Raw genomic sequence first — 16957 nt, 5'->3', positions numbered from 1 at the left:
ATCAGATAATGTTCCTCTCCTACGTACTTTCAACAAACTCTTTAATACCCTCCCCATCACCATTCAAATAAAATCCAGCCTCCTTATAATGTGCAAAGCTCAGCTTGCTCTGGCCTCTGCCTATTCCCCATGTTTTTATGTGCTGCTCTCCCCCCTCCCCATATCTCAACCTTGTTGGGCTCTATCAGTTCCTAGGAAATGCCTAGGTCTGTTCTGTTTCATGGCCTTTGCAAAGATGGCTCCTTTGGGGTTTTTTGTTTTTTTTTTTTTTTTTTTTGAGACGGAGTCTCACACTGTCACCCGGGCTGGAGTGCAGTGGCATGATCTCGGCTCACTGCAACATCTGCCTCCCAGGTTCAAGCGATTCTCCTGCCTCAGCCTCCCAAGTAGCTGGGGTTACAGGCATGTGCCACCATGCCCAGCTAATTTTTTGTATTTTTAGTAGAGACAGAGTTTCACCATGTTGGCCAGGCTGGTCTCAAACTCCTGACCTCGTGATCCGCCTGCCTTGGGCTCCCAAGTGCTGGGATTAAAGGTGTGAGCCACTGTGCCCAGCCAAAAGATGGCTCCTTTGTGTTCTTCAGTCTAAACTTTAATTTCACTGCCCCCAGAAAGAGCCCTCTGTCCAAAAACATCTCCCCCCTTACATTATCCCAGGACACAGCATCCTATGCTTTATCTCTTTCAAATGGCACCTAATGTGCTGGGCTTCCCTTTATTTGCTTGTGGTCTGGATCCTCCATAAGAATGGAAGTTTCTGAGCACAGGAAGCAGGTTCATTGTTCAACTCTGTATCCCTAATGCCTACTATAGATACTGGCACTTACTAGGCTTTCAACAAATATTCTTAAATGTGTGGATAAGCAATCAGAGGACATGGGTTGGTGGGCTTATTCAAAAGGTAAAAGTGTATAAATGTATAAGAGGGTGATAAGTTTACACAAAAACATCATGTAAGCATTTGTAAGATACCTGAAAACTGGCACTGAAAAATATGAAGCCGACTTGATAATTAACATCAGGCATGAGCTCCATGGATTTTGGCATTATCTGAGTTGTACATTCCACTTACTTGCTATCTGATCATCCCCACTTTTATTCTGCCTTCTGCATCTTAATACCTAATTAACCACTGGATGACAGAGATGATATGACAGAGCGAGAAAATGATGGGAGTAAGAAATACTAGTTTTGGCCAGGCACGGTGGCTCACACTTGTAATCCCAGCACTTTGAGACTCCAAAGCAGGTGGATCACTTGAGCCCAGGAGTTCAGGACCAGCCTGGGCAACGTGGCAAAACCCTGCCTTTACAAAAAATACAAAAATTAGTCAAGCATGATGGCATGTGCCTGTAGTCCCAGCTACTCGGGAGGTTGAAGTGGAAGGATCACTTGAGCCCAGAAGGTCAAGGCTGCAATGAACAGTGATCAGCCTGTGTGACAGAGCAAGACCCTGTCTAAAAAAAACCCAACATATTTATAAAACCTTTAAAAGGTGAATGGTGATGTTAGTCATTCAGATATTAATATCTTAATGATTTAATTAATATTAATGAAAAACAAATTGCTTGGTTGAGAAATAGCTGTGAAGCTCAGCTAAAACTGAGTGATTTATTGGAGGCGAGACTCTGCTACCGGTATGAGGCAGTGGCAAAGAAAGCCCAGATAAAATTTGTATCATTTGGAAGCCAATACATTGCGCTAACTCATCTTTCCAGATGTGTGACATTTTAGAGCTTGATTAAAGCATGCTGTAAATAAAGATTACTCACCACGTCTGCCAGCTGGGGAAGAAGAACAAAGGAGATTGGATTATTATTTGGTAGGAGAAGAGAGTTCTATATCGTGCAGAAAAGAAAGGTTCTATCCTGTCTGCTTTTTGTCGATGACTCAAAAATCAAGGCAACAGAGTTTGGAGAAAATGCTGAGTCTCACAAAAGCACTATTCCTTCCAAAGGGAAGATGATGTGAGAAGTGGGACAACATACAGCCATAAATCAGCGGCCTGCAGCCGGCTGTCAAAAGACAAAGAACCTTTGCCTGGGAGGGAACATGACATTGCAGGGAGGTGTGCTGAATTTGGAAAGCTGAAAGGTCCAACCTCTCTTTCCTCTAAATTTTCCCCATGTAGATATCTATAACTATCATTTACATATATATAGATATATATACACACGCATATACACAAATGTATCTATACCTATGTATAGTATATATGTATATACATTATATGCATATTTATATGTTATGTAAATATCAAGTGGATTTACTCTGAATTAAATGAACACTCTTTTAGACCTGTACTGTTCAACATGACAGCCACAAGCCATATGCAGCTACTAAAATTAATTAAATAAAAATTCAGCTTCTCAGTTGCACTAGCCACATTTGAAATGCTCAAAGTCACATGTGTCTTGTGGCTACTGAATTGGGCATCACAGGGAACACTTCCATCACTGCAGAAACTTCTATTGGACAATGCTGCTTTAGACTTCTCTCTTGCAGGGGCCCCTTGCAATGCCTTTCTTGGGAGGAACCCTAGCCATGTTGTTTGCACAATCACATACTCTTATAAAATAAAATATGCAAAAGTTAATGGTTATGATTTCTCTTTTTTGTTCTAAATAACACTTACTTTTGAAATACCTTTACACCCACTTTTAGATTTGTGATTTTGTATTGAGTCCCTTAAATTTTAAAAGATCAGGTCTCAACATACTTGGATCTGCCCTTGAGTCATTACAATTTTCATAGTTCCTATGTCATAAAACCTACCGTGCTAATTGAGCCCCAAAACAACCCATCTTCATGACTAATGTATATGTGTTTTGATTCCCATCATGGTTCTACTCTGCTACAAAAAGACAGAGTTCCAATAGACACTGCATTCAACGCTTTTAAATGTCTGTCTTTGAGACCAGTGTTCTCTACAGAAATAGGCTCTAATTTATTTTTCTTCCCCCAAAATATCGAGAGGAAATTTTTGGCTCCTCCTTTCTGTCATATTGTTATTTGGAAAGTCATTACGCATTTGTAGTTGAACACTGAAGAGTCAACTCTCTCCTAATCTTGCACATGAAATTGTTTTTGATGGTATCAACACATATTTTGATACAATGGGCCGCTAGAAGGGTTTAAAACAAATTCAAATGAGCATTTGCCAAACCAAAATATCATTTTGATTTTAAAATTTTGAGAAAGATAAAAAAAATACTGGCAGAATGAGTATTACTATGAATTTTTAAAGCAAATCAATCAGCCCAACAAAAAATAATCAAACATATCTTTCTGGGAAAGGAATAACAAACAACAAACCAAAGTCAGGACTCCCACCCACCAGGACACCCTATTATCACAGCTGCTTCTTTCACACCAGGTGAATTCAACTCTGTCGGTTACTGTCAAGCATTCATAATCATCTTTTAAAAAGTTCCATGTGACTCTCAAGTGACTGATTTCACTATTAGGTGAATTCAGACATCAAATCTCAATTTTCTTTAGATTAAAAGCACTCAATAGATTATTTCTTACTGCTTGATATGGGTTTCAATGGACATGATAGCAGCCAGAGAGGAAGTTAAAAGTCACCAGTCTATGCTGACTCAAAAATACATGCAGTGACATCTCTAATTTTAAAGAAATTGGCTCGTGAACTCTTTCAATTCTGAGTGTAGAGTTCTCTATTCTTGTATGAATGCTGACAACTTGGGTGATCATTTTAAGCAGGGTACTTACGACTGCGGTCTTGCACATACTGAATGAGCTCACATGTCTGCAGTTCAAAAATAAAACAGAAACAATTAAACAACAAACTACTAGGCCCTGAAGTTTAAAAATAAGTAAATTTAATGGAGCACCCAGAGCACTCTGTTGTAGTCGGGAGATACGTACAGAAAATGAAGCCAGGCCTTTGGCTCCTTTCACACCCTAGGAAAACAAACAAAACACTGTTTTAATGACTCTAGACATACACATCAGTAGCCAGTGTGCACCAACATCGCCCTCAGAAAGTGATAACTTTCAAAACTTTTATTCTCATTAAATTGTTAAGAGGGAAAAAAGAATGCAGGTAGATACGCATTGCCTCATTAACAGTAACATTCTGGAAAGAACAAACTTTAAGCAGCAAGCTTGGTGCACACAAGCCTTGAGAGGCCACTTTTCTCTGGGCCCATCTCTGGATAACAAGCGTTGTCCAGAATTACAAGGATGGAGCTGACAACCTGAAACTTACCGCAGAGCTCTGGAGCACGCCTACACCTCAGGACTAGCTAAAGTGAGCCACACAGGTGCAGTTGCCCTCTTTCATAGCAGAAGTTTCAAGGTCTTCAACCCCCTTTCTTTGAGCCACTGAACAGCAGCCAGAGCTGAACCTTAATCTGTTCCCATCATTGGTTAGCTGACAAAAGGATCGGGCTCAACTTGAACATCTGGAAAGGTTATCTCACCTACCTTCCCAAAACTACACACACACACACACACACACACACACACACACACATATATAAAACTCTGTCAGAGTTTGGGATAGAAAAAACAAATGGAACTGGTTTTCATTTCATGCGTTCAATCCCATCTTCAGAAGAGGAAGAGTCTGGCTTCTTTCAAAGAGAGACACCCAAGGAAAAAAATGCAACAGAATCCCACCCGAACTCCTGAAGCAAGTAAGTTCCATGTGAATGCAGCACTGATCACAGTCACTATTTATTTCCTTTCACTTCCATTCATTCAATGATCATTTATTACATGTAGAAAGACTGCACAGATACAGAATATAATTGAGAACTACCATTTTAGTCTAAATACTTTTGATTTCCTCCTTCAATTTCCCCTCTCTCTCAAGAGATGTATTTAATCAGTATTTTTTCTCCTCTAAATATTTAATCAGTATTTTCTCACCCATAAAGGTGGGAAAATAGCGGCCAAGAAGCAGAGACAGAAGGCATGCACATTTGGACAATGAAGATTTCATGCACAAACTTTTTTTTCAGTGGAAAAGGACCTGGTGTGGTTTATAGTTTTTCTACTTACCTTACGTCCAGGAGGTCCTGGTTCCCCAGGGGATCCCATCTCTCCTGGAAGCCCAGCAGATATCTCAAAGGAGAATTTAATTATTTAAAAATTATATTTATACATGTATATATGTGTGTGTGTGTAAATTCAAACGTAAAAAAATTAAAATTCAAAGGTGAAAGTTTGAAAGTGAAAATTTCACTTTTTAGAAAATTGAGTGTTTTCCAAAAAACATAAAGAAGGAAAAAATATTCCCAGCAATCCCTTCTTCCCCAAATAATCCTCATTAACGTTTTGATGTCTTTTCTTATTTTTTTATGGTATTAAGATATATATTCTTTTTTAAAACTCATTTGAATCATACTTTTCTCTGTTACCTTTTAAACTAAATTTATCTCTGGACATTTTCAGTTACTAAATATTATTTGGCAAAATCATTTTTCACAGCTGCATACTATCCCATCACATGGTTGTACATGATTTAGTTAGTCCCTTAATGTTTGTTGTTGTAATAGGCAATGCTGTTACAAAGTTATATGCATCACTCTGATTATTTCCTTAGGGAAGATTGCTAGGACTAGAATTGCTGGTCAAAGGAAAACTTTTTATCTAAATGGAGTGGTAGGTAACTAAACTGAAAAAACAAACAAAAAGCAAAATGTCTAGAAAAACAAAATTGAAATACAAAAACTTTTAAAACAACAGAAACACAACAATTAGTTGGAAATATTGTAATGAAATGGGGAATAACAGCAATAAAAATGACAGTTGTTATCTACTTACTAGATGTCAGAAATATTTTCATGTACATTCAACAATACGTTTATCACAAGGCTAGGATTTAGTTTAAAAATTGGAATATTTCTTTCTTCATTCAAAATGCCACAGGATTTACAACTTTTACAGGAATAAAAAATGAAGTTTAAAATCAACTTAATTTGTAAAAGCATTACCTGTAAAACAGTAAATAATGATTGATATCCTTTGGGCATTCCAATGATATTGACAGTGTGCTTGTTTGAGTGAAAAATAAAGTATTTTTATTTAGAAGATAAAGGTTAACCTCCAAGGAGAAAACAGCAGATTGAGCACATGTATTTACTTTCATTCCTTTCCAATATCTTACTAAAATGACAGTAAGTAGATTATTTTAAAGGCAAAAAACAATGGTGGGGAGAAGGAGAAAGGCGATGACAGCCATAAAATGAGTCTGGAAAGCAAATGTGTAAGTGTTAAATGACTGAATAGACCTGAGAAAGTTGAATCCTAAGCCAGCAGCAGGGAAAGCCAAGAACCAATGTGTTTTATATCAGACGTCCCAGAAGGCTGAGGATTTGGCCGCACCGGGAACCTCCAGAAGTGGAGGTGAGGGAGAGAGGTGAAGTAAAGGTGTTTAGGTGAAAATCATTTTAGGAATCCCCAAATCTCCTCTCTATTCTCAAGGATTGGGTGAATATCCCTTTTCATACCCTAGCAACAAACAGAGGTAAAACCGAGGTGGGACTCCAGGCTGAGTTGAGAACCTACAGTATCCGAAACAAAGAGAGTAAATGAGGGTATGTATAGTAAATGTGAGAGTCTCTCTTTCTCTATATGGCTCCTAGAAAGCTGGCAGCCAGACCTTTACTCTCCAGGTAGGAAATTTTAAGAAGTTTTCTCAGGAGAACTTCACTAGACAAAGAAGAAAGACCAAAAAGTATTGATTTCAGAGGTTTGCTAAAGAAAGATTTTAGCTAGATCACTCTCTTTGGAAAACTGGTAGTTGACAAGCCCCACTCATGCTCTCAGAGCTTCCAATCAGTCGCTTTTTTTTTTTTTCTTTTTGAGACAGGGTCTCAGTCTCACACAGGCTTGAATGCAGTGGTACAATCTCAGCTCAATACAGCCAAGACTTCCTGGGCTCAGGTGATCCTCACGCCTCAGCTTCCCTGGTAGCTGGGGCTACAGGCACATGCCACCACGCCTGGCTAATTCTTGTATTTTTTGTAGAGACGGGGTTGTGCCATGTTGCCCAGGCTGGTCTCAAACTGCTGGGCTGAAGCAATCTGCCTGCTTAGGCCTCCCAGATTACAGGGATGACAGGCGTGAGCCACCGTGCCTGACCCCAGTCAGTCTTTTTGTCTTCAATTCTTAACTATGAAGAAATAGCTCATTCCTGAAACATCTGAGTAATAGAGATCAAAACAGAAAGGAAAATAAAATGCAGGAAACAGACTATGTTGGGTAAAAAAGACACAAATATTTATATTCTCGGAAAGGTAAGAGAAGATATTTTAATCATGAAACAAAAAAAAGTACACTACAAAAAGGAACATTCAGAGAACAAACACAAGCTCTTGAAAATTCAAGTATGAAACATTGTAAGAGAAACTCAACAAACTCTCCCGGAAAGTAGAGCAAAAAGACAAAAAGCTGGAAGATAGAACAGAAAAAATAAGAAAATTAAAGGACTATACTAATACACCAAATAATAGATATTTTATAAATAGGGAATAGAGAATATAGAGGGCAAGACATCATCAAAATAATTGACCAACACTTCTTTGGAGGACACATATTTCCAGGCTCCTAGTGCCTATGAAGGACCTACCTAATGCCCAGGAAAATGGATAAAAATGGACATCAACTCACAAAACCCAGGAAATATCAAAACACTGCAGACAGAGAAATTATGCAATAAGGTGCCAGAGAGAGAACACTGGCCACATAAGGAATCAGAATGGCTTTGGACTTCCCCAAGCAACAAAAGAAGCTAGAAGTAATGGAGGAATGACTGCCTTCCAAATTTCAAGAAATTAATTCTATCCCAGAACTGTATACCAGCCAAAATATCCAATCACATCCTAAGGTAGTACAAATCCCTTTCCGATGGTGGCTGTTTCCAAAACTACACCTTTCATTCACCCCTTCTTAGCAGACTACTGGATGAGTTTTCCATGAAACAAGGGAGAAATCCAACAGGAGGAGTCTGAGAATAAGAATGGGAAGCAGAGATTCAATGCAGAAGAGAGGCAAAGAAACGGGTAAAGGTGAAGGACGATTGCAGTATGGCAGCTCGGCACCAGCCACAGACGAATCTCCATCAGGTGGGTCAGGTTGAAAGGCTCTGGGTCGGGATTAAGTTGGAGAGAATACTTGCCTCATCTAAATGTTTTCAGACAGGATTTAGATAAAGGGAAAATCAAGAAAGGTACATCAGCAACTTTTATAGCAGGAGGAAATCAGTTCATAATGCTTAAAATTTATAAATCTAAAAAGTAAGAATGTAAGTATGACATTTAGAGACATATTGTCAATTCTGAGACAAATCAGTTCAGAAGTGAAAGCTGTTGTTTCTGGGCAGAAGGAAATGGGAGTGAGTGAGGGAGTGAAGGATTTATTTATTTTTTTTAACATAACAAACTTTGTTATTTGACTCTCTAAACCAGTGGTTCTTAGGAAAGGAGAATTTTGCCTCCTTTTTTTTCCCCTGGGACATATGGCAATGTCTGAAGGTGTTTTTGATTGTCATAACCTGGGGTGTGGGGAGGACAGAGGGTAGTTGATGCTGGAATCTAGTGGGTAGGTGCCAAGGATGTGGAGAAACATTCTACAATGCACAAGACAGCCCCTCAACAAAGCCTTATCCAGCCCAAAATGTCAATAGTGCTGAGATAGAGAAACCCTGCTTTAAACTATGTGCATGTTTTTAAAGGTGGTAAAAAGAAAAACAAAATGCATACAAACATACATGTATACGCAAATAAAACAGGTTAAAAATCATGGCAAAATTTAAAAAATGTTTTTTGAGGAAAAAAAAACCAAGGTGAAGATTTAGAGAATTTAAACGAGGAGTATCATCATTCAAAGAGAACTGAAGAAGCCTTTAGAATTTAAGCTGACGTTTTACCAAAATCTTCCAATAGAAACTTCAGCTCTTTCAGAGAGAAAACCTGAATTTTTTCAGTGTCTAAACTTCAACTTCAAATCCAAAAACATTAATGTAAATGTGGAAAAAGTCGCTAGGTGGGTGGAAAGAGCAAGTTACAAACAGTGATAAATTGTCCAACGTGGAGAACAAAAAAAAAATTTTCAAATATTTTCAAAGGCCAACAGAAAAAGTTTGTTTCCCATTCGTTTATTGTCTTTAAAAATGATTAATGTGCCTTTGTGGGGAGGGATCCAACCATGAACTTCTTAGCGTGCTTCTGATGTTCAAGGTTAAACTTATTCATTAATAAGCCAAGGGAAATAAATGATCCAGAGATACTTCAATGCAGATGACATCTGGATTAATTTGAAAGTCTTTTCCAATTATTTTTCTAATTATATCTGTCTTCATCTTTTTTTTAGAGCATAATGTTAATGGATAGCCGTCCAAAAACATGTATGAGGACAAGCATTATAGCTGGGAAGCAGTTCTCATGGGGGGAGGAGGGGGAGGAGGAGGAGGAGGAAGGGGAGAGGGAAGTGCGGGGGAAGGGGAGGGGAAGGGGAGAGGGGAGGGGGAAGGGGAAAGGGAAGGGAAGGGGGAAGGGGAAAGGGAAGGGAAGGGGGAAGGGGAAAGGGGAGGGGGAAGGGGAAGGGGAGGGGGAAGGGGAGGGGGAAGGGGAAGGGGAGGGGGAAGGGGAGGGGGAAGGGGAAGGGGAGGGGGAAGGGGAAAGGGAGGGGGAAGGGGAAAGGGAGGGGGAGAAGGAGGAAGAAGAAGAGTTTCCTTATTTTGTACCCCTAAAGCCTACACAAGTAATATCTATACATAAAGATCGTACAGCTTGTAGAAACAAAAATAGATCAGAGCAAAATGAGCTATGAAGACAAAACTAGAAAACTATTTCAAGTATACGTTTTTATCAGACTTTTAAAATTCTTGCTAATTGACATGATGAATTAAGACCAGGTTGCCTGATTAGTGCTGTTCTGAAGAAAAAAGATAATTGCTGTATCAAGAGACAATTATCTTAGGATTGTCTTTTAAAAAACTAAACAACATTCTCACTTATATACAGTCTAATATATAGGAGAGAGTCAGCAAATGCAAGAAATCCATTCTTAATCCACAGGAACCCAAGGCAAGCCTACGGGATGAATTGTACTGGAGACTTGTGTTTATTCCAAGTGACTCAAACCACTAGGCAATATCTAAGCCCCTCTACAGAATACAGACCTACTCAGTTACACAGTAAACAAACTTTCTCACAAAGCTCAAGAGATAACCTCCTTGAGCTAAATGAGAAGACCTTTCTGCATATATCTCACTAAAAGTAGATTTAAAAACCTGAATAGTGAAGACAAGATGCCAGTGGGCATTAGGTTGCAGTAAACCTGCCAGTGAGACAGGATTAAATTAACTACATTTTGGCAGTGCAAAAACTGTTTTGAATCACAAGGATTTCGTTTAAAAAATCGTATTACCAGTGTTAAGTATGGTACCCTGGCAGCTAGAACAGGTGAACTTGCTCACTAAAAGCAAACAGTTCATGGTTTTTGCACTGGCATTGAGAGATGAATATCCACTCCCCCTTCCCCAAGTTTGCCTTAATAGAAAAACATGCATTTTGCAAGTCATTGGTAACAAAAGACGACTCAAATTACTGTAAATGCATGAAGGAGGACTTCCCAATATAGTGAGGTTGTCAGCAATTGGAATCTAAGAAGCTTACCGTTTTGCCTCTAGCTCCCTTCAGCCCAGTCTCTCCTGGACCACCAGGGTCCCCAATCTCACCCTAAATACATTCATTAAAGTAAAATAGTTATTAAAATCAAACATATACATATTTAATATATGTGCATCTTTAAACTGATTCTAACATGAAGACATTTTTCATATGCATTTTTAACAGTCTTCTTTGAAGGTGTGAGTATGTGTGTGTTTCCATTTGTGTAACCCTCTACATAGCACACTGCCTCAGCATTGTTTCACTTTGCTGTCTGCCCAACAAGAACACTGGTTCTTTGGAGAAATGAACTTTGTTCTTTATTTTATCCTCTGACTCTATCATAGGACCTGGCATTTTCTGAGTTCAGTAAGGGTTTCTAGAAGAAGTGATATCTCCAAAGTAGAAGATGTCATTGCTAACTAGTTATCTAAAGATGATTTATAAACATATTGGGAAAATTGAGACAGGTGAAATCAAGTAACTTTAATTTTCTTTACATTATACTTTTAGCTTTTTGGAGACAGAGTCTTGCTCTGTCACTCAAGCTGGAGTGCAGTGGAGAGATCTCAGCTTACTACAACCTCCGTCTCCTGGGTTCAAGTGATCCTCCCACCTCAGGCTCCTGAGTAGCTAGGACTACAGGCATGCACCACCATGCCCAGCTAATTTTTGTATTTTAGTAGAGACGGGGTTTTGCCATGTTGGCCAGGCTGGTCTTGAACCCCTGACCTCAAGTGATCCACCTGCCTTGGCCTCCCAAAGTGCTGGGATTACAGGCATAAGCCACTGCCCCCGGCCTTACATTATACTTTTCTTTGAGTAAATAAGAAAACATATATGATAGAGGGAAGGAGTAAATTTGAGGAAAAAAAGGGATAAGTTTTCTATCTTCTCATATTAATTACAAAACTAGAAATACTTTTTAAGTCTTACACTCCTAAACAAATGCATAATCTTAAAAATTGAAAAAATATTGGTCTATTTCCTTCTTCCCTCCTTCTCCCCACAAAGGCAGGAAATTTATTTGTCATTAGCTGTTCTTCTACTGGCCTAGGATACATTTCATAACCTCCAGAAGTATTTCTGACTGATCTCTAGTCACTAGGAAGCACACGGTACCTTAGGTCCACTTTCTCCAGGGAATCCTCCTTGTCCCTGAAATGGACAGGAGGGAAGATTAATACAGGCACACATCACTCAATGAAGTTTACATTGACTTTCATTTTACCTGCTGCCCTCTGTAGTTTTGGTACCTCTGAATTAAGGAAGGGCCAAAACAATTGAAATCTGGAAGTGAAATAGCAGTATTTGAGAAACAAACTCTATAAGTTAAAGTATTTAAAGGTTTCATCAATATATCATAACTACCTAGCTGGTTAAAAGCATACATCTGAAAAGTTACAACTCAGCTTTCCTTCTTTTGTAATGGCATAGGTGGTCATTTGGCCATGTGTCTCTGAGAAGATGTTAAAATGGATTTCCATGGGGAAATTTGGAAAACCTATGGAGAGTCTAAACTTGATCATTCATTTTAGGGTCCTCTGTTTACCTTACTTCGTTCAAAGACTATAATTGAAGAGATTTAATAATCCCTATTGGATAAAAAAACTATATAATTAATTTAAAATAAAGTTCATTTCCTGATTATAATAAATCCTCAAACATGTATAAAATCAAACAAATAGAAAGAAGAAAAATCACCAAAATCTTACTGCCCAGAATGATTATATATATTTTGTTGTCATTTCCTTTTAACTTTTAAAAATGCAATGTAACACAATTGGGATAAATGTTTTTTCTGAGTATATTCTAGATTTTTACTTGAAATTGTCACAAAAATTTCTTTACATAATTATAAACTTCATATACATTCATTTTATAGGGTGGCTAATGTTCCAATGCCACAGGCTACTTAATATATCCCTTCCTGTAAGATATTAAGGGATTATACTATGGAATATTAACTATTCTCTGTTCTAATGAACATTTCACTGGAAATCCCTCATTCATTAGTTTTATTTTTCAAATAGTTCTAGTTTTTGGTTCTTTATTCTTCCAGATGGCCTCTTGCATTATTCCCATTGGGATTTCACTTGGAATTATGTTCATCCTTCAATATTTGAAACTTTCCAACAAGATCTTGGAATGCCTCTCCATTTATCGAATTCTTTTTTCCGTCTCAGCAATTCACTGTCATAGGTCTCAAACATTTTGCAGACATGATATCCTTAACTGTATTATGTTTTCTGTATTTTGTAATTATGGTGGGATCTTTTTCATTCTGGCTTCTTAGTGGTAATTGTTAGTATACAGAAATCACTGGTCTGGGTAAACTTCTCTCTCAGTTCCAGCCACCTAAATATTCAGTGACAATATCAAATTACTATTCTGATGTACAGTTTTATTTTTAAGTTATTGCTTGGCCCAGTACATTTAGAAAACTCCTGTACAACCTCTCACTACTGGCTAAATCAAACATAATAAGAAGAGGACTAATTTTGGAGTGCTTCCCTGAGTAAACTTGAGTCTAGAGCGGCTAAGATTACATGCACTGTTCAGGCTGGAACAAGTCAGACTAGGGCCACACATCACCGCAAAAAAACAGAAAATTTATTTTCAAGTTTCAATTGTTGCCTGCACCTTAAACCATCACATTCTTTTCTACCACATTCCTCACGGGATATCAGCAAATAAATTATCAAAATATATTTCTAACTGTCCAAGATTGCCTTATTCCCTGCTTCCCTTTTTCTCTTACATGTGGCAAACAAAACCAGCAACAAAAAATAAATGGAAACGTCCAGCTTCCCGCAGACGTGACCTACCTTTGCTCCTTTGCGTCCGACACTACCATAACCTGGACTGCCATCATCGCCCTGTAAACAGAGCAATTGATTACCAACATCCCAGACTACAGATAGAGACAGGCTTATTCCTCAACAGGACAAGATTGCCAGCTTTTTGGTTTGATAAAGGAAAACCAGGACACAAGATTCTTCTTCTGGGGCTGGCCACCAACATTTTACGATAGCGGTACTAACAGCAATTGTTAGTAACAGATACAGACAATGCACTGTCCCTAGGTATTCCCATCTGTAAGCTGGGAATAATAATTATACCTACTCATGTGTTGTTATGAGGATTAAATGAACAAAAAATCAGGCACATAATAATCTTTCAATAAGAGGAGATAGTATTACCTCTCCCCGATACCACTTGTATTTTAATACCATTTTCGCTTTGCTAGACAAAAACAAGAAGTAAATGCCCCGGTATTGGCTACTGTCTGACCCTTGTAGAAACCCTGAGCAATGGGTGAAGGATGGAATGGATTTCTGATGAAGAGGCTCTGATAAAAGGAAAGGCTGGGGAAAGGGTTATGGGATTGCTGAAGACAAGTTTTGTTCATTTTACTATTTGGCTTCAAGAGCATTCTGGTCATGATGTTTGGCACCTGGGGAATTCCACCTTGGGAAAGCTGGCCAAAGAACTAAGATGAGGACAATATCCCTCTTAATTTCTAGAAAACTATAAAACTTCATCAGGATCTATCCTTACAACTCTCTTCAGAGAACCACACCAGATATCTGCTGAACTAAAAATTCCAAGAACCAGATGAAAACTAGTGACAAAATACAAACCTGCAAGCCACGAGGACCAGGAAAGCCAACAGCTCCTTTTTCTCCCAGATCTCCAGGTTCTCCCTGTTAAACAGAGATTGTTTTTAGGTTGGAAATTAGAATAGAAATGATGGCACTAATTCAGCTCACCTGTGTGGATCATGCACAACAATGGGTTTGTGCCTAGAACTGTATGTTGTGCAAGTGATGCAAGAGGAACTGCTGTTGGCCAGGGAGGTGTCCTCCATTGATTAGTGAAGCCTCAGCAAGCATGATTTATTGTTTAGTGCAAGTTGCCATCTTAGCAGCTCAATGCCATGAAGATGAGTCAAGAGAAAAGCTCTGTACTGTTTTAAAAAAAACACAAAATCGTTTCCAGGATGATTCATGCAAATCGTCTGGCTCCTGCAAAGATGGCAGATTGATTAATCTAGTTTTAATATTCTAAGGGAGAATCAAGTTAACCAAGGGAGCATGATATCCTGGCAATAGTTGCTAACTTCTGACTAGTAGAACATTTACTGTGGGTTATTAATCAATCTCAGTATTATGTTGAGGGAAGTTCAGCTACATGACAAATCAACACAGGTTTACAAAGGAAGGTTAACTTCTTTTTATAAAAAGGTAACAATTTTAATTCTGGAATAGTTTCAAATTTACAGAAATGTTGTGAACATAATACAGAAAGTTCCTATATATCCACATCAATTTGCCCCTATTTTTAACATTACATTACACTAGTTGTATTTGTAGGGTACATTTGTCACCACTGAATCAATACTGATTTATTATTATTAACTAAAGCCCATACTTTATTCAGATTTTTTCTTTTCTTTTTTTTTTTTAACCTGATATTCCTTTCCTGTTCCAAGATCCAATCCAGGATCCGCATGGTATGTCTCCTTAGGCTCCTTTAAACTGGGACAGTTTCTCCACCTTTTTGATAACCTTGACTGTTTTGAGAAGTATTGGCCAGGCATTCTGTAGAATGTTCCCCATTGCTGTTTTTCTGATTAGACTGGACTTATGGGTTTGGGGGAGGAAGATTACACAGGTAAAAGGCCATTCTCATCACATCATATTAAGGGTATATACAATCAACATGACATCACTGTTGATGTTAACCTTGATCTTCTAGTTGAGATAATCGCAGTCAAGTTTCCCTAATGCCAAGCTACTCTCCATCTCCCTCCCCTTCTATACTGTACTCTTTGGAAGATAGAGTGTGCAAGTGTGTGCAACCTACACTTAAAAGGTGGGGAATCATTAAATCTTTTTTAGGGACAGAAAAGCAACATAAGGGAAAGTGGACAAATGACCACCAGCACTGCTCTGGGGGTGGCGAAGAATAGGATTCTATGAAAGGGAAGCAGGAGATCATCTGCCTTGATGCCTTTTAGTACAGTGGTTCTCAAAGTGAGATGTGGGGACCACCTGCTGCATCCAGGGTTCATGTGTCAAGAAAATTCTTGGATCCCATTGGATTAGACTCTGGTAAGTGGAACCCAAAATATGTGCTTTTACATAAGCTTCTCAGCTGATTCACATGCACACTAAAATTTTAGAACATCTGCCTTACAGTAAGGAAACAAGGAAAGTCATATGGTTTGTCTAGGGCTGCATGGTTGGTTATTGGTAGAGACAAGTGTTGAGCCCAGAATTAACGGCTGGGTTACTTGCCTCCTGGAAATCTGAACTTACTGGAGTAAGGTAGGGTTAAGTGTTTGAGGTTTATCTCAGTGAATCATGAGTCTAGAGTGCCCACTCCACCCTAGGGCAGTACAGAGGATTTGGGTTTTCTTTGGGGCACTTGCCATCTAAATTCTTGACCCCCCTCCCCGGCCCCCAAGTCTTTTGTATTAAAAATGATCTTCTAAGGCACAACTTCCCTCCTCCTGTTTATCTACTTCCCCATGGTCACCTCTATCCAACTCTAGGGTCCCTTTATCTATGTCTACCCCTGGTAAGAGAAACTTTATTTTTACCAGTGACACCACTTCCCCTAGAGCCTTCTTCAGGAGCAAGAAGGCAGCATTGTCTTTGTTCCAAACTTTGATTTCCTGATTACAAGCCATATATTGCTACACTACATGCCATAGCAGTCCCTTCCTTTGGCAGTTGATTGTTCTTGTCATCCACTTATCTTGTTACATCCTCCAATTAACTGTCTCTGCAACACTCAACTGCTGGACTCCATCATATCAGCCTTGAACAATTCTTCAGTACAAAGTTAACCCCTTTTCTTATGCCCTCAAGCTCATCCTTTTTGCCAAATTTCTCTGTTAATAATCTACTCTGTCTACTCTTTCCTACATTTTCAATCTCCTCTTTTCTCCCTGGCTTTCTCCTCTGATCATAAACATGCTGGTCTCTCCTGTCATTAAAAACAAACCAATATCCCACGTCAACCTTTCCTAGACCTTGCCAGTATAAGTAGTCTTCCTCTTCCCCTTAAAGGCCTAGGTTTTCCAAAGAGTAGTTTACAGATTTTAATCCATTTTCTCCTCACACATTTCTTGGTCCTTTGCAGTCTGTCTCCCTTTCTCTCCTCTCAATTGCTACACTTTTGAAATTGTTCTTTAGAATGTCTTAGCCACCAGATATCATGGCCTCTCCACTCCTCCCCTCTTTAACTTTTCTTCACCAGTTGATACTCTTCACCTCCCTTCTTGAAGTCTACTCAAAATC

At 38.7% G+C, this 16957-nt stretch overlaps 1 protein-coding gene across 2 annotated transcripts in view; it reads right to left on the bottom strand.

The window, feature by feature from the left end:
• Positions 1 to 16957, bottom strand: part of LOC105490394 (collagen type VI alpha 6 chain) — a 162148-nt gene that overhangs the window by 32608 nt on the left and 112583 nt on the right. The window contains exons 27-34 of one of the 2 annotated variants that reach the window (XM_011755938.3): positions 14291 to 14353; positions 13475 to 13525; positions 11769 to 11804; positions 10653 to 10715; positions 5032 to 5094; positions 3892 to 3927; positions 3736 to 3772; positions 1773 to 1784 (exon numbers count right to left, since the gene is read on the bottom strand). In XM_011755938.3, coding sequence (XP_011754240.2) covers positions 1773 to 1784; positions 3736 to 3772; positions 3892 to 3927; positions 5032 to 5094; positions 10653 to 10715; positions 11769 to 11804; positions 13475 to 13525; positions 14291 to 14353 — 361 coding nt within the window. Of the gene's footprint in view, positions 1 to 1772; positions 3773 to 3891; positions 3928 to 5031; positions 5095 to 10652; positions 10716 to 11768; positions 11805 to 13474; positions 13526 to 14290; positions 14354 to 16957 lie in introns of those variants that run through there. The other variant, XM_071090894.1, reaches the window with a different exon arrangement.

Source organism: Macaca nemestrina, chromosome 2 (genome assembly GCF_043159975.1).
Source record: "Macaca nemestrina isolate mMacNem1 chromosome 2, mMacNem.hap1, whole genome shotgun sequence".
NCBI lineage: Eukaryota > Metazoa > Chordata > Mammalia > Primates > Cercopithecidae > Macaca > Macaca nemestrina.
The sequence above is the reverse complement of the archived record's forward strand: the minus strand, read 5'-3'. Positions and strand labels throughout refer to the sequence as shown.